Source organism: Mucor velutinosus, assembly GCF_035048745.1.
Source record: "Mucor velutinosus strain NIH1002 chromosome Unknown tig00001569, whole genome shotgun sequence".
NCBI lineage: Eukaryota > Fungi > Mucoromycota > Mucoromycetes > Mucorales > Mucoraceae > Mucor > Mucor velutinosus.
The window spans coordinates 864,826-887,118 of NW_027041921.1; the positions used below are offsets into that span (position 1 = coordinate 864,826).

General features: G+C 41.7%; 8 protein-coding genes across 8 annotated transcripts; 5 read left to right on the forward strand and 3 right to left on the reverse strand.

Annotated features, from left to right (window-relative positions):
• Nucleotides 1-336: 336 nt before the first annotated feature.
• ATC70_012461 (uncharacterized protein) lies at nucleotides 337-1,242 on the forward strand (the record flags this gene model as incomplete). The annotated part of the gene is made up of 2 exons (XM_064831632.1): nucleotides 337-1,059; nucleotides 1,132-1,242. The coding sequence occupies 2 exons, from the start codon at nucleotides 337-339 to the stop codon at nucleotides 1,240-1,242; spliced, it is 834 nt and encodes a 277-aa protein (XP_064677912.1).
• Nucleotides 1,243-2,165: 923 nt separating this feature from the next.
• SUL2_6 (Sulfate permease 2) lies at nucleotides 2,166-2,461 on the forward strand (the record flags this gene model as incomplete). The annotated part of the gene is made up of 2 exons (XM_064831633.1): nucleotides 2,166-2,247; nucleotides 2,298-2,461. 2 exons carry the CDS (start codon nucleotides 2,166-2,168, stop codon nucleotides 2,459-2,461), a joined length of 246 nt encoding a protein of 81 aa, XP_064677913.1.
• A 1,942-nt stretch (nucleotides 2,462-4,403) lies between these two features.
• Nucleotides 4,404-5,792, forward strand: ATC70_012463 (uncharacterized protein; the record flags this gene model as incomplete). Its single annotated transcript, XM_064831634.1, has 1 exon — nucleotides 4,404-5,792. The coding sequence occupies one exon, from the start codon at nucleotides 4,404-4,406 to the stop codon at nucleotides 5,790-5,792; it is 1,389 nt and encodes a 462-aa protein (XP_064677914.1).
• A 498-nt stretch (nucleotides 5,793-6,290) lies between these two features.
• Nucleotides 6,291-7,093, forward strand: ATC70_012464 (uncharacterized protein; the record flags this gene model as incomplete). Its single annotated transcript, XM_064831635.1, has 2 exons — nucleotides 6,291-6,470; nucleotides 6,515-7,093. 2 exons carry the CDS (start codon nucleotides 6,291-6,293, stop codon nucleotides 7,091-7,093), a joined length of 759 nt encoding a protein of 252 aa, XP_064677915.1.
• Nucleotides 7,094-12,147: 5,054 nt separating this feature from the next.
• Nucleotides 12,148-13,569, reverse strand: ATC70_012465 (uncharacterized protein; the record flags this gene model as incomplete). Its single annotated transcript, XM_064831636.1, has 1 exon — nucleotides 12,148-13,569. One exon carries the CDS (start codon nucleotides 13,567-13,569, stop codon nucleotides 12,148-12,150), a length of 1,422 nt encoding a protein of 473 aa, XP_064677916.1.
• Nucleotides 13,570-13,931: 362 nt separating this feature from the next.
• Nucleotides 13,932-14,911, reverse strand: ATC70_012466 (uncharacterized protein; the record flags this gene model as incomplete). Its single annotated transcript, XM_064831637.1, has 5 exons — nucleotides 13,932-13,998; nucleotides 14,051-14,225; nucleotides 14,281-14,376; nucleotides 14,433-14,600; nucleotides 14,653-14,911. 5 exons carry the CDS (start codon nucleotides 14,909-14,911, stop codon nucleotides 13,932-13,934), a joined length of 765 nt encoding a protein of 254 aa, XP_064677917.1.
• Nucleotides 14,912-15,320: 409 nt separating this feature from the next.
• IPP1_3 (Inorganic pyrophosphatase) lies at nucleotides 15,321-17,901 on the forward strand (the record flags this gene model as incomplete). Its single annotated transcript, XM_064831638.1, has 4 exons — nucleotides 15,321-15,378; nucleotides 15,437-15,878; nucleotides 15,941-17,504; nucleotides 17,560-17,901. The coding sequence occupies 4 exons, from the start codon at nucleotides 15,321-15,323 to the stop codon at nucleotides 17,899-17,901; spliced, it is 2,406 nt and encodes an 801-aa protein (XP_064677918.1).
• A 637-nt stretch (nucleotides 17,902-18,538) lies between these two features.
• On the reverse strand, nucleotides 18,539-19,843 carry CCDC25 (Coiled-coil domain-containing protein 25; the record flags this gene model as incomplete). Its single annotated transcript, XM_064831639.1, has 5 exons — nucleotides 18,539-19,250; nucleotides 19,342-19,454; nucleotides 19,527-19,572; nucleotides 19,632-19,680; nucleotides 19,753-19,843. 5 exons carry the CDS (start codon nucleotides 19,841-19,843, stop codon nucleotides 18,539-18,541), a joined length of 1,011 nt encoding a protein of 336 aa, XP_064677919.1.
• Nucleotides 19,844-22,293: the final 2,450 nt, after the last annotated feature.

A 22,293-nucleotide genomic window follows, 5' to 3' on the forward strand; every position in this document is an offset into this window, starting at 1 on the left:
ATCGTTTACAAGCAAGTGATACGTAGTCTTGCATATAACGTTTGGTAACTCAAAGTCCAAGATCAAGTAAGGAACGTGTTTCCTATGATGTGATATGTCGCCTCAGGCTACTTCTACGTCATTTCACTTTCAACATCATGTCAAATCGAGTGGTATTCACTGTGCACATATGCTTATACTATGGGCGTACAATGAGGTCAGCATTACTTGCATGAAGCCTGTGAACCGAATGACGTTCAACAACGTGGTGGTGTGTGCGCAACGAGATATACGGTACAACACAACTCTGAACATATCTTTTCTTTGCTTACTAAACTTTTATTATCAGCGCGAACCATGAACAACAACAACAACAACAACAACAACGCTGCCAGCATTGACTTCACCGCAAGACTCTTGCAAGAAATGATGGCAATGAGATCCGAAATCAGCCAACAAGGCGTACAACTGAACGTCTTGAATGATGGATTTCGACAGCAATTCATGTCGCCATTGGAAGACGCAGGCAGCGATTTGGCAACAAGAAGCATCCTGGATCCCACTTACAGAAGCCAGGTACTATCAAACAGCAACAGAAGAGGTCCTCGGGTAATTGAAGCAAACCCTACCGGCAGGGCCAGAGCTTCTCCTGTGGAGAGATACAACGCAATGCTCCAGCATCTACACAAACTATGCAATGGGGCATCTGTACCCGATTTGACACCAGGGCAGCTCAAATCGCGCAGGGAGAAGCTCCACCGCACAGCAAAGAGGGTCTTGGAGGCTATACTGGTGATGCATCCGAATATCTCGCATTGGAATGCCCTGGACCATGTGCAGGATGAACAGGTATATTACAGCCTGGCACTGGAGGAGCAGGCCCTGCAACGGGACAATCTCATGATTTGTCTCTGCAAGAAGCAGTGGTGTGCCAGGTTGTTGCTCTCCCAGGCCTTCAAAGCAAATAGAGCAAGCAGAAACCGAGCTGCTGCTGCTGATGCTGCTGCCAATGTTGCCAATGCTGCCAATGCTGCTGCCAATGTGTCTTTGCAAGAAAACGAGGCAAGAAGCCATCTTCTGGTAAGTAGCTCCTATTATTTGTTTTGGCCATGGCTAACATCTAAGTATTGGAAACATTTCAAATGCTTTTAGGAGACTGAATCAGCAATTGTTGGAGACAGTGATATTGCCCAGCTTGCTCAAACTGCCGGTGTTGGTAATGCTGAGGATGATGACAACCTTAGTACTACTAGCAATATGTAATGGTGTGTGCGTTTGTGAGATCTTGTATATTTCATCCAAAATAAAATTACTTTGCTTTTGTACATTTGATGCTGCCTTGCTCTATTGGGATTTGAGATGATGGATTAGCTGCGATGCCACATTTAAAATCACATTTGATAGGTCACTTCAGCTTAAAAAGTTACTTGATTTGGTTACATCAGTCTGATACTGTGCATGATTAGAGCGTGTTTCTATATTTTTAGATCGAAACTTTGTATATTTAGGTCATCCCTTGAGAAAAAAGTGCTTTTGTTTCTCTTTTTTCTTCATTTTTCATCTATTTTCACTTTAATTCTATCAGCATAAGAGACATGTGCTCTGTAGCAGCAAGAAGAAGAGGCAGCATTTACCGTCCATGGCTTTAAAGGTGGAGGCTAGGTTTCAATGCCATTGAAGAAGGAATACCATTTCAAATGTGCGCCGTGGGAAGCTTCATATCCCTGCCATAGTATCCAGGATGGAATCTTCATTTACATCCTTTCGAAACAACAAATTTATGGTATGTCCAATGCTTCTTGCCATATAAAAGCTAACAAATATCTTGTAGAAATGTAAAGGCGACTTTGCCAGGTCAATTTCGATGTCGCAAGTATGCCATTTGGTTAACCGTTTCCCTCCATCCTGCTGGTTCCATTTATCTGCTTTCTTGCTATCACTGTTCAAGTAGTAAGTCATCTTTTGCTGCATCATCAGGAAAAATCAGTCGTTACTCACCTGATAAGTTAACTAGTGCCAGCGTCGAGTGGGTCTGGCGGGTTTGGCTTGATAACTGAGCACATCTCTTGCATACTTTATGGATCCCCTTTTGCATCCAGTGAACAATGGCAGATGCTTCATAGTTGAATGATGCGGTCTATACATCTGATTCTTCTGACGGCATAAGACGCATTAACATTCGTTCGATGTTTTCTTTTCAAGAATGTCTGCTCCCAATGAGTCGCTGCCTGGTGGTGTGCTGTACTTTCTATCTGTCTTGTGAAAGAGGTATTGTAGTCATTACGCCTTTGCTGGAACGCTTTACTAACTTGATTCAGTTCACATCTTTGCTGATAGGTACATGCACATCTTTGATATTATGCTGGCTTTTGTACAATTCGTTGCTCTACATGGAACACTGTTGATGGCTTCAACCTTTTCATTCTATGCTCTCTCTGGATCTCGCCTGGAAACATCACTTTTATATTGCCCTAAAAACTGATAATATTGGGAAACACGAAACAGTTCATACTGATCCAGGCTATTATTCTCAATTATCTTTGACTCTACTATAGCCTACAGCATGACCATTACCACTACAAGGCTTTACTATTGCACGTTTTTGGCACGTAGCCTTCGTTTACCCATTAAAATTAACCAATAATAAATGTATAAATATTTAAACCACAATTTCTGAGCCAATGAAAGCTGCCAATATTTAAACCACGAATTATGGGCCAATAAAAGCTACAAATATTTAAGCTGATTCAGACCTTCAATGATCCCATTTCAGCTCATCGATAGGTTCATGCGCGATCATGAATGTTCTCATTTGAGAACATGGATTTGCTCATTTAAGAACATCGATATTTTGATTTGAGAACATCGATGCGCTCATAAACAGCTACATTTGCTCTTATTTAAGAACATGGATGTGCTCATATGGGAACATCTCGGATGTTCTTATGAGAACATCGGCCGACTTATAATAGATCTTTAGGAACGCCGATGTTCCCATATGAGAGCATTTTCCACTTTTTGGGAACATCGATGCTCTCGAATGAGAACATAAAATAGATTCTTATATGAGCACCTCGATGTTCTCATGAGAACATCAGTTGGGCCGTAGTGTAGGCAACAGAGAGACTTTTATTATCTGTAAGATTCATAAAATTACTAAACGTATTATAAATTGCACGAGAAAATGGCAATTTAAAGTTACCTAATAACTACTTATTAAAGTAAAAGAATATATTTCGATAAGATATTCGGGTAGTTTAGTGGGAAGAACGTCAGACCCACAACCTGTCGGTTGTGTGTTCGACCCCGGTAGGAGCATTCTTTTTTTTTCAAATTTGTGAAAATCGATGTGCTCATATAAGAATATGAATGTGCTCACATGGGAACATTTCGGATGTTCTCATAAGAACATCGGCCGACTTATAATAGATCTTTAGGAACGCCGATGTTCCCATATGAGAGCATTTTTCACCTTTCGGGAACATCGATGTGCTCATTTGGGAACATCAAATAGATTCTCATATGAGCACATCGATGTTCTCATGAGAACATCAGTTGGGCCGTAGTGGATGTACGATATCGATTTATACTATAAGAAGATATGGACTTCAGATACGCTAGTACTATAAGATTCATACTATATAAGATATAGGCTATAGATGGCACCACGGACATGGATGGCACTATAGACTTATACTTGTATTCCGACATTGACTACGGATGTTTACCATATCTGGATAGGCACCAAGATTAATGCAATATGAGCTTGTTGCTTCAGATGTGCACTTCATGATCCACGCTATAAGACACATGCTTATATCCGTGATACTAGCTACAGATACTTTATGTACTACAGACTTGTACTATATATGAGACATGCTATAAACATGCATACGATATGCTATAGACATGCCATATATCCAGATACATGCTAAAGATGTATGCTTAGCGATATATACTCAGATATGTACTATTAATATAGACTAAGTAGACTGTACCTATCGGATACTTGCTACTAGATCGATATTAATTATCCTTATAGAAAGGATAGATCAGGGTACTTCGGATGAGAGTCTAATTATTCATCCAGACAGAGCTAAATCATGATTAGCTTGCTGGAGTTGTCTTTTAGCATGATTAGACATTAGTTGATCTGAGTTGACTTATTTGTTAATCTAATTAATAGAACTTTTATCCATTGTTATAGTATATAAGAAGGATCATCTACCTGGCCAGTAGAGAGACTTCAGTTTACTTTACACCTGTCAGTTTGATAATAAAATATACCTTTATCAAGTTGACATTACTGTTTTTTTATTCTTTTTTTTCCGTGAATTTTAGTCTATCAAGCCTCAAATTCCACAATCTGGTCTGCTTTGGCTGGTTCTAGTCTTCCTCGTGCTGTTCTGGGTCTGTTGATCAACATGTTTGATGATGTGTCTGTTTCTGTCTTGATTGCTAATCACAACTCGGTTGCTTTCTCTCCTGTTACTGGTGTTCTGCAAGGCTCAGTGCTCAGTCCCCACTTGTACTCGTTGTATATCAATTCTTTACCGAGTCTTTTGCGTTCTGGTGCTACTGGTGCTACTATGCTGCCTGTGCCTGGTGCTGATGCTCCTATTGCTATCAATAGTCTCCTGTTCGCTGATGATGTGGCTGTCTTTGGTTCAAAGTCTGAGGTTCAGCGTATGTTGGATCTTGCTGCTGGTCATTCTGTCTCTCTTGGATATAGGTGGAAGCCTTCCAAATGTGCTGTGCTTGGTACTGCTGCTGCTCTTGCTGGCTCTCCTCTGGTACTATACAATGAAGCTCTGCCTGTCGTTGACGAATTTACATACCTTGGTATGCCATTCCGATACAAAGGCCTGCATGCTCCTGGTATTCTGTCTCTGCGTTCTGCTGGTGCTGTCAAGACCATGGTTCTGTTAAACTCTGTTGGTGTCAACCGCAATGGTTTCTCTTTGCTGCTCTCCTCTCGCCTGTACAGGACATTTATTCGTCCTAAGCTTGAATATGGTCTGGCTATCTCCCATCTCTCTGCTCGTGATTTTACTGCTATGGATACTTTGCAAAACCGACTTGTTGGCATGTTTGTGGGTAGTACTTGGGTCAATGTCGCCAAGCACATTACCTGTCTCCCCAGTATCAAACATCGCTACAATGTCCTGGCTACCCGTTTTGCTCTGCGTGCTGATACTCTGCCTGACGATTGTCTGCTGGTTCTGCTTCGTGCCCATTTGCACTATACAAGGTTGGATCGTTTTATATGTGAAAACCCTCTGTATCAGTCGCTGCCTGACCCTGTTCCTTCTTCTGCTGGCTTGCGCACTACCTTTGCTGCCTATTGGCAAGATCAGGTTGATCTCCAGCTCTCTGCTGCTACTGTCACTGGTCGTCATACTTTGCTTCGTGCTTGTCGTCCTGACACCATGAGGCCTGATCCCATACTTTACCTGCCTCTTGGTCGTATTGCTCGAAGTCGTTTGGTCCGTTGGCGCCTTGGTCGTTTCACAAACATGCGAGAGGAGTGCCCATGTATGTCACCTGCAGGTGTTCACATCTCTCGTGATCACTTTTTGTACTGTCGTGCTCTTGATCCTGACTTGATCGATGCCTTGCCGCCTGCTCCACCTGGTGTGCACCGTATTGGCCATGCTCTTAATTGCCTGCCAACCACTGCCTCTGCTGGTCTTCCTGCTTACTGGTCTGCTCTACTGAACCTACTGTATGCTATCGATTGCCTTGTGCATCCTCTGGCTGTCATTGCTCCGGATCCAGATCCAGCGTCTCTTTGGTACTCTCGTACTGGTTGATCTGACAGGGATGAACATGTTCCATTGTTGTTTTCTACGTGCGGCTCCTCGGTGGTAAGTCATTATCAAAGTTCCCATCCGTTGGTTGTCCCTCGAGATCCTCAATGTGAGCATCACTAGTCTCCATGTCCTGCACTCTTGTCACTGCATTTTTTGTCCTTTTGAAAGTGCTCTGGAGGATTTTTTTAGTTACTTGTTCTATATTTGTTCTTGAAATTAGGCTATGCTCCCATCGAGTGCCCACTAAATTTCATATAAATAAAAACCAATCTTAAACTGAGCTAAAGCCGGGACTTTTTGCCACCCTCTCCGTAAAAAGTTTCCTTAAAATCACGAAAAACGCTATTTTCCCAACAATCAGCAACTCAATCAACTCCAAAACTATACCAGTATACTTGCCTTTAGTCTCTGTCTATTGTGTTATAGTTTCAAGTTTATTGAACATCTCCTTCATATTTTTTTGGATCTTCAACAATTTCTAAAAAAATAATCAGCAATATGCCCGAGTTTCAGCACCCAACTGATATGAATCAGGTTACTGTTATCATGCAACAGTTACAACAACAACTTGCCTCTCTCTCTGAACGTGTTAATCAACATGATGGTATTTTGGCTCGTCTCGATGCTTTGGAAAAGGAAAACCAAGCCTTGAAAAAAATTTTACACGACAAGGATCTGGTCATTGAAAAATTGCAAGCCACGTCACAGGATTCTGTTACAAGCACCCCATCAAAGGGGCATCTGGATCCACCACCTCTGCTACTGCCACCACTGATTCTGGTACTATTAGCTATTCTGCTATAGCTAAGAAGGCTGCACATCGCCCTGATCCAACTAAAGCTGCTAAGAGAAAGTTGGCTGCTGGTCGTCTCTTCAAAACGTCTGCTGCTAAGGGTCCCCAAGGATATCAATATGTATATATTGGTAGATCTGGTAAGATCTTACGCTCTGAAATTCGACGCACTCTCAAGGCCATTGGGGTGGATACGTCTCGTATCCTCGACATCAACTTCCCTGCCTCCGAAGCTATTGGTATTCTCCTGCATACCCAATATGTTGCTGAATTCTTGGCTCTGCTCCGTGCAAGTGAATCGGAAATATTGGAGGATTTTGACCCGTTGAATCCTGCTAATATTGCCGACCCACAATACGATGCCTACTCTGAACACGATCGAATGGATCTTATTGCTGAGATGGTCAATGCTCGCAGCGTAGATGCTCTGTCCCACATCCGCCCACTGAATGTGAGTAGTGTTGGCCGTTGGTTCCTGGATCTTGGATGGATAGTGTTGAGGATATAGATCATCTCTGAGAGGCAAATGCATTAAGCGTCGTTTATTACATAAGAGGATCTGAGAATGAGCTGAGATGCATAGTAGAAGTGAGAGGTCTTTATTCAAGCAGCACGAAGGAACATGAGTGGTGCCATCAAATGGCTAATCTATATCCTGGTTCCTAGAGAGTGGTAGCCTATGGTCTTTCGTCCCTGGAAGTGGGTTTCAATTCCGACAAATGTTCTTCCGTCAAAGCTATTAGGAAGAACATTCTATCCTGGATCATCTTTGTTGTTTATCCTTGACTGGTGGTTCATGAGTTCTGATGCAGCACATCCTTGTTACTGGTTCAAGGCTTATACAATTATCCCGCATGTGGAATTTGAGGCTTTACAGACTAAAATTCACGGAAAAAAAAGAATAAAAAGACAGTAATGTCAACTTGATAAAGGTATATTTTATTATCAAACTGACAGGTGTAAAGTAAACTGAAGTCTCTCTACTGGCCAGGTAGATGATCCTTCTTATATACTATAACAATGGATAAAAGTTCTATTAATTAGATTAACAAATAAGTCAACTCAGATCAACTAATGTCTAATCATGCTAAAAGACAACTCCAGCAAGCTAATCATGATTTAGCTCTGTCTGGATGAATAATTAGACTCTCATCCGAAGTACCCTGATCTATCCTTTCTATAAGGATAATTAATATCGATCTAGTAGCATGTATCCGATAGGTACAGTCTTCTTAGTCTATATTAATAGTACATATCTGAGTGTATATCGCTAAGCATACATCTTTAGCATATATCTGGATATATGGCATGTCTATAGCATATCGTATGCATGTCTATAGCATGTCTCATATATAGTACAAGTCTGTAGTACATAAAGTATCTGTAGCTAGTATCACGGATATAAGCATGTGTCTTATAGCGTGGATCATGAAGTGCACATCTGAAGCAACAAGCTCATATTGCATTAATCTTGGTGCCTATCCAGATATGGTAAACATCCGTAGTCAATGTCGGAATACAAGTATAAGTCTATAGTGCCATCCATGTCCGTGGTGCCATCTATAGCCTATATCTTATATAGTATGAATCTTATAGTACTAGCGTATCTGAAGTCCATATCTTCTTATAGTATAAATCGATATCGTACATCTAATCCAGCGTACATACAGTTTATATCTAAATCTAGTAACTGGATGAACTGTCGGAATGCAGATCATAGTGGATGTATTCCACACCGCATTCAAGATCAAGGTCCTATTGCTGCGGCACTGTCAAATAACTATAAATACCTTTGATATCTACACTAGTTTTGATCCCTATTCAATCTTGGAATAACATAATAAATATATTCAGTTCTAATTGTATTCACTCTGTCTATATTTCGTTATTTTAAACAACTATTTCATTACATTTATGAAAACAAAGCACACTCCAGTAGCTTTGATATTTGCAGAGAAAACTGGCAATAAGTGCAATTTGGCAAAACACTGGAACGTTTTTTTCGCGCACTGTATAACTTTCCTTGAATAAATATATTTAAATGACATTCCTCACGTCGAACTATTATGCAATGGATGCTAGATTAAACGCTTGCACCTTAGCATACTCTTAAATAAAGAAGGAAGCTTTAAATTGTACCTATTTCGCTACGGTTTTATTACAAATATAAATTTATTAAGATGAAAGCTTAATAGGAGATCAGCTAGCTGGAATCCTTCGGTCTCTGAACTTCTGAGCCAATCAAATCGCTAAAAAACTCCGCTAACCTAAAAAAAAATTTGCGAGGGTTTCCCCCTGTTTTGATGTGAGGCAAAATTTTAAGCGCCGCTATAATAGCAATATAGCCGCTGCTATCATCAAATTTCCCCCAGGTGCTAGAGCATGCCTTACTTACACCACCTAGCTTTAAATCCTGTCATTGAGACCCTCAATCATCACTAAAGTAAGTAGCGATAACCAAGTGGAGGCAGCCTATCCACCTCCTAGCCTCGGATAGAGTCTTGTTGAGCTTCAGCGATAGGCACATCCACACAACGTAAAGAGGTATGCTTCAAAAGAAACACAATAATAAAAGAAGCGAACATAATAATACTATAGAAGTATAGTAGTATATGTAGGCAAAAGAAAAAAAGAATGCTCACACGAAGTGAGCCAAAGGAAAGTATGTTATGTATAAAATATTAAAAATGTTTACGTTATTATATTCTTGTTATTGCAACAAAAATACATACATGAGCAATGTGCATGATAACAGTCTGATGATGTAAAAGAACACAAATGCGCACAATTGCAGGAGCAACAGTAGCACCAGTATAAGTATGTAATACAACATGAAGACCAATGCTGTTTTCATGTGAAGCGACAAAGGCAACACAAACAACAATCCACGGTTATATAACAAAGTATCACAAGGGTAATACAATTATAATATATCAGTGTATCATGCTTGTTGTTCGTAAATACGAAGCAACAACATTGCAAGTATTTGTTGAGCTGATCATATCACAGTCAACCAAAACGAAAGAAAAAAAAAAGCGCAACAAGGCAAACATTACGAATGCATTATCACGATAAAGCAAGCAATAATACAAACGTTCAAAGAAGATTTATATCATTGCGACCAGAAGAAAAAAGATACTTACCACTTACCACCACCGTAGATAGACCATAGGATACGCAATCACCGAATATAGACCAGAGAACGAGCAAGCAACTAACACAGTAGAGCAGGAAAGACCATATTAGCAGCAGCAGCAGCAGTAACACCAGTACCATAGACAAACTAAAGAACGAACGCCATCAGTAGAGAACAGACAAAGACCAAAGAAGTTACTAACTGCTTATCGGCATCGCAGATAGACCAGAGGATATGCAATCAACAGATATAGGCCAGAGAACGAGCATGCACCTAGCACAGTAGACCAGGAAAGACTATATTAGCAGCAGCAGCAGCAGCAGCAACACCAGCATCATAAACAAACCGAGGAACGAACGCCACCAGCAGAGACCAGACAATGGCCAAAGAAGCAATCACCAGACATGATAAACCAAAGAATCAGGCGGCAGAGATGACAGAGAAGTAACGGCAGCAGCACTCACTCAAACAAGCAAGAAATTATTAAAACCTAATAAACAAACTGAATTAGTGTTAATTCTACGCCTTCCAGTGCTCGTTATCAAATGGTACCTAATATATTCCATTCCAAAGAAGCAGTATCAAGTTCTTCCAACAGTACAAGACAGATTTATCGGTGCTAGAGTGTTATTATCAATCAAACGATGTCCAAAAACACCATGGTTTGATACTAAAACGCGTTTTGCAAAAAGGGTAAAAAACGGGTCCATGAAAAAACGAGAGAGCACCTTATCCGACGTCACGACCAGTAGATTTAGTCTCAGTCTTGTATGGTAGCAGCAGTAATTGCGGCAATTTAATTTGAAATTATGCAGTGGTATTTTCGTGTTCAAACTTAACTTGATCTCACATCTTTTAAACGTTTTTGCTAAATTTGACTATGAAGACTGTCGTGTTTACACCAAACTTTCTAATACATCTCTAGAGGACTAAAGAAGCCGCATCGAATGGTGCCAATTTCTTTCAGCTTTCGGACCAAAAATAATGAGCAATTTCCAAAAATATGAAAACAGGTTCTCTGTGAATATGTCAAAATTTAGCATATGAAAGTCTCATAAAAGTAGTCTCCAATGTTGCATTTCATCTTTCTGATTAATTTAATCTAATATGTATCATAGGAAAAGTCTTCACTTTTGACGTGAAAAACGCGATCGTTTGATTTTCAAAAATTTTCCCTTGCTAATACTCATGGAGATACAATGATTTTCATGAATTTGCAATAACCTAAAAAATTTTGAGATAAAGCATCAGGAAGTAAAGCGCAACCAAGGGGAGCTGTTTGGTGTTACTCCAAGCGCACAAAACGTTTTGTGGCATGAGCTATTTGTGTTTGAAAATGGTTAAATTCGGACAGAATTTGACCTATAAGTAAGGTGTTGTAAGTTGCTTGCCAAACCAGTAGGTAAATCACATCTCTACTTGATGATTCAAATATTCAACATTGTACAAAGCTCAAGTCCTAAGTGATAGATGCTTTTATTGTAATTCTGAGGCATAAATATTTCGGTTTGAAACGCATTATTACAGTAATTTGAAGACTTGAGCGTCAATAATATTATGCAAACTTGAATCTAACAACTTGCTCGGACTGAATGAAGCGCTTGTTAGGTCAGCAAGGCACTTTTGATGGTCGTCCATAACAGAAATGCCGTATCTAGCCTTAAAACTAGACTTAAAGTCTATCCAGAGGATGAGTTATCCTAATTCATGTAGTCCCAGAAACAAACAAGCTGTAGCAACAGCCCAATTGGCATACCATTTGTAATGCACAATACATAGATCGAGGAGCTTGATGTCTATATTATTGATGTCGCGTTTTTCAGCAAGGCCTCAAATGCAAACAAAGATCAAGTTTTAACGCAAATTACTACTACGTCAAATCATGAAAACCAATTAAGCTGCCAAGTGAGTTGCTGGTTCCCTCATGGTCGCATGTTCATGTCAATAGATAGCATCTATTGTGCTATCACGCAGTTTTTTTCTTTCAGAGCCTCGTCTTCATTTCACTCCCTTCAATTGTTTGAATAGTACTTGTATTCCTTTAACGTACAATGAACTATACGATGTCCTTGCCTCAAAATGCTAGTATCTTTTGGCTAGGCGCAATGAAGAGTTCCAGAGATAAAATGCTACTGGTTTGGTATATGCTTTTCTTTGAAGACACCCATTAGTTATAGACTAATTGTGAAGGCTAGCATCCATCCTGGCTCTCTGGCCTTGACTTGGATAGCAATAATAGCAATCTGGCGTTTATCCCTTGGGATAGTGACGAAATAAGCAAAGAGACTACATCTTTGTTTACATTTACATCATTGAGCATATTGTTTATTTACATATAGTCAAGACAGAGAACACTGGCTATTGTTGTCTCGAAAAGATATAAAAAAAAAAAAAGTACACGTGCATTATAATTTAATGAAGCTGAATCAGTGCTGCTGAGGCGTATTACTAAATATTCTATCTATAATTGCAACAGCGTTCCAAGGGAAACCTGTAAATACATTTCCACCATGATTGCTTGATGTCTGTTTTAAACTACTGTCGAGTACGTTGGGAGATATAGTTGATTGACGTTTATAATTCTTGGTAGTACGGGTTAATGCGATGGATTTGAGATGATGATGACGATGAGCTATTTGTCGTTGCTCCAAATGGGGAATGTTTGTGTTTGTGTTTGTGTTTGTGTTTGTGTTTGTGGCAGCAGCAGTAACAGCACTGGCGATGGTGGGTACAATGGATGTGGACGTGCTGTGCTGGCTGGCGTCCGATTGAAGTCGAGCAAGTTGTGGATTGACAGGCTTTTGTGGTGGTGAGGATGAGGATGGTGGCGGTAAAGAGTCGAGTTTTTCTATACATCGCATCAGACTCACTCGCATGGGATCCTCGTATCGTTTAATGCATCTATATTCTCTACCAACCATGTCAAATTCTCTGTTCAATTTGTGCATATTGCGAGGATGGACTGGACTGTTCTCATCTTCAACTAATGCTTGTTGCTTTTGTAATAGCAGTTTTTGCTGTGTGCGAGATACATTGGTCATGCTGTTGGAAGATGAGTTGGATCTGCTTTGATTGAATAAAGTGGTGTTTGAAGCAGTGGGTCTCTTGTTAGATGTGAGTGTCATGGTGGGCTCTTCATAAGACGAATTGACAAATTGAGATCGAAGCAGCGGCTTCTTGGTCGTGTTTGTAGTGGTAGATGAATGCTGTTGTTGTGTATCTGTCAATTCAGGATTGCTGTGATGATGTGTGGATGATTTTAAAGGAGATGCAATTGTGGGTAACAGTTCGTTTTTGGGGATAACCAAATTGTTGGCTACTGCATTGAAGGTAATCTCTACAGGCTCAGCAATGTTACTGCTGCTCAACGAAGCAGGATTGCTCGAGAATGTTTTCAATGTTTCTACTGCTTTAGGGGTGGTGGTGGTGGTGGTGGTTGCTGGAGCTATCTCAGAGACACTAATTTTATCACTGGCAGTGGATGCTGTGGATTTCCTTCGAGCCGCTGTAAGATTGCCAAATCCCTTCCTGTCAAAAGACATTTTATGTAATGAGCGCTGCGATTGAGATCGTTTCATTGTAGGTCTGCTATATTCTGTTGTTGAATTGGGTTCGTCATAGTAATCAGCTTCGGTATCAGTGTGATTGGAGCTGTTGGCTCTCACCATTGGAGCGAGTTTGGCTACGTGAACTCGGCCACTTGAGCGTCTCTTGACGTGGTGTCTTACCGGTCTTTTGTGCTGTGCATTGGCAGCCGCTGTGATTGCGGAGGGCGAGGCACTGATGGCTTCTGCTGTCGGTTTTGCAGCCTCATCTTCTCCCATAACGAATTTATTGTTTTCCTTCATAATTTCGCTCAAGGAAAGGAAAAAGAGTGAAAGAAAGAAAAGGAAAAGAGAGGCGGGTTGTTGTGTTTCTCATTGAATAGCCGCGTATTTTTTTCGCATAGTGTGTGTGTGTGTGTGCCGCATTTCTATATGTATGATGGTGCTTTTTATATGTATGCGAGGAGATAAACGCTTAATGCAGTCAGTATCGAAAAATCCCCTTCACCCTTGCGTCCCCCACCCCTCCACCACGTTTGAAATGTTTAGAAAAGATGTTGCTTTGGTCATGTTCAATACATTTGCTTCACTGGCAGGAGCAGCTCCGTTCAATGCTTTTTGTCAAGTGCACAAATGCCGTGTTTTTAGTTGATTTAATGCAATGCTCAATGGTGGTAAATTTCCTCTAGTGATTTGTTGTCGCTTACGCACCAGTCCAGTTTCTTGATCAGCCTAACCAACATGTGAGTCTCTTTGAGACGGTGGTTTGCTTCAACAAACCTACCCATCTTCGATGTCGTAAGTCCATGCATGCACTGTCAATTGCTGACCATTGTTCCATGCGTTTTGCACGATAGTAGAGTGGCAAATATTTTTAGCTGAATTAACAGAATTGAGATCAACAAGCAATCTGATTCTTTCTCGGTCTGATTTTAGCTGTTGCATTTCATCTTGATGAACTAATCCGACATGCTTGAGGCTCGTCTGCATGTCTTCCTCCTCATTGCAACTTACGTCTATAGACATCCTTGATAGAACGAAGCCAGTTGTCAATTAGTCCATACTGCTTATTTCCATATGCTGCTGTGACGCCGCCGCAATTGTAATGGCCTATGAGCAAGTACAGGTTAGGAGGCGTTCAGCTGTATCAAGTATGCATCTCGTACCACACACAATGATGTGCTCCACTTGTAATACTTGGACACTGTATTGTAGCACAGACAGCACGTTCATGTCACTGTGGTTAACAACATTGGCAATGTTTCTATGCACAAAAAGCTCGCCTGGTGGTAACGCTAGAATAACATTTGCTGGTACGCGAGAGTCAGAGCAACCTTGATGGCCATCAGTACGAGCGTAGTGTGTCTTGTACGTTATATGCCATACCAATCCATAGTAGCTTTGGCTCTTGTTTTTGAGCAATGGAGCTGAATATGTGTGGATCTTCTTTCATGACAGCAGCAGCCCATCTTCTGTTGTTGTCCAGTAAGCTGTTCAATGCTTTGTCTTTTGGATCGTATTTCAATAAGCTGGTGCCGGGAATGCATTGATGCTCTTCATCGCCTTCATCGTCAGATGTCGTCAACACGAGTGGTGATAATCCACTCAGTATATCTCGAGTGTAATGTATATTCTCATTGGACATTTTTGTCGTGATGATTGCAAGTTCAAGTAAGATGACCCATGCTTCTCCCTGCTTCAACCATCAATTTATTGGGGGGGGGGGGAGGAAACCCCAAAAATGACTGAAACATTAAGAGATTGACGGCCAAAAAAGCCTGCAATCATCAAGGAGAAGCTGAGAGGTGCATGCCACTGCCCTCATCTCCATATCGCTCGGGCATTCTGCATGTTCGCAGCGACAAATCCCTCTTAAATCTGCGTCATGTACCATTGGCATGTACAGCATTGGAAGGCCATGAATGCCTGATTCAGCCAGGCGAAAACTTTCTCTACTGTGTGACTGATTACCCTTCTTTTTTTGACATGATTTCAATTCAACATTTGAATGAAAAGGAGAAAACTTTTTTTTTATTTGATTTGATCATTCCAAGATGCCTCCAAAAAGAAAGACGACTTCAACGCAGCCCAAGTCCAAGAAGGTAGCCAAAAGTAAGTATTCAACTAGATTCCACAGGGAGAACATGCCTCTGATGCATTGCTATCGTAGCAACAACAATCACAGTGACATCCAAGAGACAGACACGAAGCAAACCCAATGAAGAGCCAGCCATCTTGTTGGAGAAAACCGAGACTGTGGAGACCGAGGCAGTGGATCAAGCGATAGCAGAGACTGTAGAGTCGAATGCAGCCCCATTGAGTGCCATTGCAGCTAGAAGAGCAGCCATCAATGCTGGACTGTACAACCCTGAGCCTGTGGATCACTCTGAAGAGGAATTGGACGACGACGACGATGAGCATTTGCAGCATGCTGCTGAGGGCGCTGATATACAAAGCGTGACAGACGAGGAAGACGAAGCATTGGGAGACGAGCTGGGAGAAGATCGTGTCATGTCACCCATCAGTGGAGCTGCCACACCTAACGAAACATCCACACCACCTCGCCCTTTGACAGCCACGGCGATGGAACCTAGCAAGCCGAAAAACAAAATGTAAGGGACTGCAGTTTGAAGGGAAATGGAGATGAGCCCCACTGACATGTACGCAATCATAGACCTGCATTGATGGATTACAATTCAGTGAGTCGTTTTACACCGACCCAACACAACAGCTGCATCATCAACCAGGAAGAGGACACGTATCTGTTTCTAGGACTGAAGCAAGGGGAACATGTTGTGTTTATGGGCCAAGTGCTGGCAGCACCTTTATACGGATCCATGTCCATTGCAGGAGCAGTGATATCATCTGGAAGGCCCGTGCCGAGAGCAGCAGTAAAAGAGGACTTGCTCGTATCATTCTATCCTGCATTTTCACCACGCACACATTCACTCTTAAGCGTCAGTTCCGAATCCCTGGATACAGCATCTATTCAATCGCACCACAGCCCCGTTGAAATCGACGAATACCTACTAGAAGCAGTATTTGACGAACTCAAGTGCGCTGATTTCGAGAGTATCATTGTGATTAAGGATTTGGAGGGCTCTGGGTTAGAAGATATGTGTGATGCTATCCCATCCTTCAACAAAAACCTGGTCAGACTGACGAAAAAGGAATCCAGTCGTGACACCAGCCTCAGCATCCACCTTTTACCTGGATTTCATCCTATTCTCACACCCACACCAGGCGCCAAGTCGCTTCGCATTGAATCATCCTGGCACACGCGCACCACAATGGCCATCGACAAAGCAACACAGCAAGCAACCAGTCCCTTGGTCAGCGTCGTTTGTGGAGCCAAGGATATGGGTAAATCGTCATATAGCAGGTATTTGATTAACCGTCTTTTGGCCAAATACAACCGCGTGGCCTATCTCGAAACTGACGTCGGACAGAGCGAATTTACACCATCTGGTTTGCTCTCCCTTCATTACATCAGTAACCCTATTCTCGGCCCTCCTTACACCCATCAGCAGCTGGAACCAGAGAGAAGCTTCTATTTTGGGTCCACATCGCCTCGAAGCAACCCTGATTACTACTTGGCATGCATCCATGAGCTAGTAGACCACTGGAGACACGATCAAAAGCAAGTCAGAGATGAGGATCAAAGAGAATGGATTCCTCTGGTAGTGAATACGCAGGGCTGGGTCTCTGGTGTAGGCTATGATTTGCTCATCAGTCAAATACAAAAGATTGAGCCAACAGATGTCTTTGCCATGCGACACCATATGCTCGAGTATAAGAACTTGCATCCTTCATTCAATGTGGACATTCTGCCTTTGCCCAGCACTGAGGCTTTTGTAATAGCCAAAGAGGCACCCACATTGCATTATTTGGACTGTGTGCTACAGGATCCAAACGTGGTTACTTTGGCAGACAGTTTCACCTCCATCCAACAGCGAGACATTACACTGGGCTCTTATTTTCATCAGTCTGGTATGGGCGTGAACCATTGTTTATTGCCTCGTTGGGATTACAAAAAGCACATGATTCATCGCGTTCCTTGGATGGTGGACTGGCGACAGGGCTTAAGTGCCATTTGGGTGATCTACGAGGAAGTCAAGCAGAACGAACTATTGTATGCTTTGAATGGAAGCCTTGTTGGCTTGATTGGCGATGTTGAAGACTACAGACACCAGCCTGGACCTAATAAGAAGTCAGCAGCATTCGAGGACGATACCTTTGTAAGTTTGTTGCCGAGGAAGGATTTTACAGTGTAAGACTAATACTGGCCACTAGACCCCTCCGACATATTTCAATACACAGGACAAGCCAGCACCTAATCCTCAGCTGATGACTTGCCATGGCCTGGCCATTGTTCGATCGATCGATCCCTCTCGCCATGCATTATTACTGCTGACACCACTTCCATCCAGTACATTGGAGAAAGTATCAGGCCTAGTCAAGGGCGAGATTCAGTTGCCGTTGTGGAGCATGCTGGATCAAAAATTAGAAAAGGGACCTGGTGTGGCCAATATACCTTGGAAGAAGGTGCCATACGTTACTCAACAGAGCACAGAAGGCGCTGGTGCCAATGCTCTTCGAGTGAGACGCAATTTGTTGCGTAGATCCCAAGCTTAAAATGTCAAAATAAAGCATGGCATGACGTAGATTTCATCCCAGTATTATGAATGCCAACGAAGAGAGTAAACAACATGGCTGGTTTTGGCTTAAAATGATGTCAGCCATCCTCACGTAGTAAATCCTTGTGCCTGTTACAGATCAAATGTGTCTGATTTACCATCGGCAAGCGAAATTAGCTGGTTTCCTGTACTACAAGCAAATTAAGGGGTAGATAACAAAAAGAAGATGTTGTACAGTTGCATGGATGCGTATTGCGTGGAGATGGCATTGATTTGTAATGCATCAAGGTGTGCGTCTATCCACTCTCAATCGCATGGTCTAGCAAGCCGTTCCGTGCAAGCCGATAAAATGATCACAAAATGTTACATAATAATGCATCGCTTAAACATGTTGGATAATTGACATGTTTGTTCTTTATTTCTAGCATATTTGTTGTTTACTCCAACCAAGAAAAAAAGGAAAGGGGGGGGGGCAGTAATTGATGGACATAAAAAAGAGGTTGCTGTTCGTAATTCCACATAGATATTCTCATATATAACGTATTCTTCTGTTCCATACATGTGGTTCAAAATAGTGCGCTGAAGGCTGCAAACACGTGAAATGGCATTTTAAGGAGTGGGATGGCTAAAGATCCTTAGAGTAGATCGAATGGTTGATAGTTGAGAAAGATTGGCGCATTGGCAGCATCTTGGCTTGTGATAATAGGCGGATAGTAAGATCGTTCTTTACACAGTGATGGCAGCCACTGATGATGGTGGTGGTGTTGCATGGCGGGTGCATGATGTGGATGTGTCTGCGATGGCTGTGCTTGATGATGATGGTAAAAAGGAGAGGCATACCAGTTGTCATCATGCCCGGTGATAACCGTGCCATGGTGCTTTTGATGATTGTCATGTTGCTGTGGCTGTGGTTGTGGATGTTGGTAATGCTGATGATAATCGATCGGGCTATATATCATGTCTTCATCGACGGTTGCAGAGCTCTGCTCAGAGGGTACTGGCGATGCTGGTGTTGCTGAGAGTTCGTCATGGTCACTGCAAGTAGTACTAGCTGCTGCTGCTGCTGCTGCTGCTGCTGCTTCGACTTCTGCTGCGTCCAACTGCTGTTGAAGTAATGTGCCACTTTGTAATATTTCATCCAAGGGTCTCCACGATGAAGTTCTGCCTGCTCGAGGCTTCTTTCCGTTCATCAGCATTTCGTTCAATGGTCTCCACTGTAGATGTGTGCGTTTGGTGCCGGATTCATGCGCCTGTTTTTGATGTTTTGTCATGATGATCTTTCTTGCGAAATACTTGTTGCAACCATCAAATGTGCATTTGTACGGCCTTTTGCCTGTGTGGATACGTCTAATTTAACACGTAACACAAATAGATTATTCTAGTATTAGCGCTGAGTGCTTCCTTTGGATCGAGATGCTATCATTTTTTTTTTTTTTACCTGTGTCTAGCCAGCGAACTGCTATCGCCGAATGTCTTTCCACAGTCTTGGTATTCACATTGGTGTGGTCTTTCGCCTGAATGCGTGCGCAAATGAACTTTTAATGCTGAACGCTACTTTTTGTGATTGTATCTTAGAGATTAGATTGACTCTTTGCATAAATGTAACAAGTTTACAATATTTACCTGAATAAAACTCTTTCCACACTTTGGTTCGTGGCACACATATGGTCTGGTAAAGGAAGGTTAGACACAGTTACATTTATGGTGCGGAGCCCATCGGCAATTTACCTTTCATTGGTGTGGATTCTGACATGCCTAGCCAAGTCGGAGCGTCTGCCTTATACATTGCAAAAGAAAAAAGGGACCCGATTAGCATCGATACCGTTTGGATTTAGCTGTGTAAATTTACCAAAAGATTTTGAACAGCCTGGCAACGTGCATGGATGCGCTTTAGATTCTCCGAGCTGGGTCTCATTGTCGATTAATTCAAGTATTTCCATAGCCTTTGTTGGTTTAATTCACTTGAATACGAATGCTTCAATGTGTGTGTGCTGTTGCTTTTGGATGTTACTGTTTGTTGTCGCTGTAGTCGTGTTATGGATGTATCAAATATGGAATGTAAAATAATGGCTGCTATAGTGAAGAAAGAGAGAAGTGAAAGAAAGGAGAGAGAAGAGCACATTGATCGATAAAATGACTGGAAGCTTTATATTACTTTTTTGGCTACCATCTAAAAGGGTAATTTGCCCTCATCTCTCGGTCCTTTCTTTGCCTTGATTTTTTTGCTCCCCCCCCCCCACCCTCACCTGCTCTCTCCTCCCCTCTAAAAGTCAAAATAGCGCAGATGAATCAATCATAGCATCATGATTTATGCATTGTCGAACAAAGAGAGAATCGTTATCAGCTTGAATTTGGGGGGGGGGAGGAGGAGAGGGGAGGAAGGAGGGGGGAGATGCGATAGTTTATCGACACACAGGGTCCATTATTCATTCATGTCTGCTGCAGGACCGCATGATTTCATGGTAGAGAAAAAAACTTGTATCAAGATCAAAGGTATCACAACCTACTGGATGTTGCCACCACATCATTCTTTAACGTCTCGATCGGCGATGCTAGAAAAAGTTGGCTTTCCTGATAAAGCTATTGTATAGTTCGTGCACTCGTATTAATTAACGTAAATGTGTAATCCATTTAGGCAATTCTTTTGATATTCCATGCGTCTCTAAACTTGCTCCATCTGCTCTCCCCCCCCCTTCTCGGTCTCTGTTATACAAATTAGCCCCCCAAAAGAGGCGTTACAAGTTGCTCCTTCTTTCCCCTTCTTTTGATACATGTACACAATGTACATATAGGACCGGGTTCTCTCAGTCTTGCTTGTATGTTCCAAGAATTAGAAATGCTTTAACCATAAATAATATGGTCATGCTGGTAGCTGAAATCGCACACACGTGCTTTGCGCAAAAGCATCTATTCAAGAGCAAATGCAAGTGAATTATTACCAATTCGATCATGGAAAAAGAGCAAACAAATTCATGCGAAATAGGTAATTTTACATGGATGATATCATTGCTCAAAAGTACATTGATGAACATACATTCGTCCATACGTCTACAGCTCATTTCGACGATCGATCTTTATTTTTTCGACACAAATTGAACCAAGTACTCCACACCTTGTGCTACTTTCGAAACTCAAATTTGCAGTTACACACTTGATTGTCTTTTTAGCCGAGCTAATATATGGACATTGGTGCTCATTAAACCTCAAGTAGGACATTATGATGGATCCCAAGCTATCGGCATGGCGAATAAAGACCAGCTATCCACCCCGTTGACTTGAGAAAGCGCAAAACACATACATTATCTGATTGATTTCATGCGACGAATGCATGCATGCACATGTATGCATTTAAGGAAACAAGATTTTGACAGCTACCAGCAACAAAGACGGGGCGATTACAAATACACAAAACAACATCATGATTACATGTGTACTCTTCACTACGCCGTGTAGTATATTTTTAACCTAAATTTTAATTAATCAGCACAAGAATCCCATTTTTTCTTTTTGTGATATTGTCTAAATTCAATTTGGCATTTGAATGGAATATTCAATTAGAAAACTGTTTTGACAAAACAATCGATCCTGTTTTTTGGCCTATCCACCATGTACCTCCTTCATTCTCCCAATTGATTTATTTTATACATGGCATCTCCATCATGAAGCATCTTTCCAACTGTCGGACGGTGGGCATCTCGAAAGGGGCAATTGGTTGATTTGATTCTAGGCAGCAACATTCGGAGCAAGAGGGTGCGCACGCTTCACAAATATATATAACTTAATTTTATTGGGTTGCTTACTCACTGTAGTGTAATGTTGTATCTAGTATAGCCCTGCTCTAATAAATCATTGAAACCATTCCGCATTCGCCATCTATTGCTGGCATAGAAAGCGGCAAACCCATCATGATTCTAATTTTAGATATATCCTTCAAAAGAATTCATATAATCCTTGAATGGCCAACATCATGTCTACACCTCCAACTTCAAATTGACCCTGCGAGGCACAGTCAAGTATCAGCACTGGGGTGATTTTATCTGTTCTGGCTATCCAATTCCACTAAAGGTTGACAATCACCACCCAGGGTACAGAATGTTGATCGAATTTACGGACGCTGCAAGTGTATATGGATGTTTCCGTCATCTTCTACTAGATCAAAGGCTATCTCTTTTGGCATTGCGCTATGACCTTCAGTGAATCATTATTCACTATGCGCAGATGCGTCATTTGTAGCATTCAACGATGGCCAGTGAGCTGTACAAGGAGCTTTTGTTTGAATGACTAGCAATGCCTATCGAGAAGCACTTGATGTATGAATTTTGCAGGCTTAAATCCTATGCGAGTCTTTACTAACCAGGATAGAGCATCAATCGTGAAACAAGCTGGTATT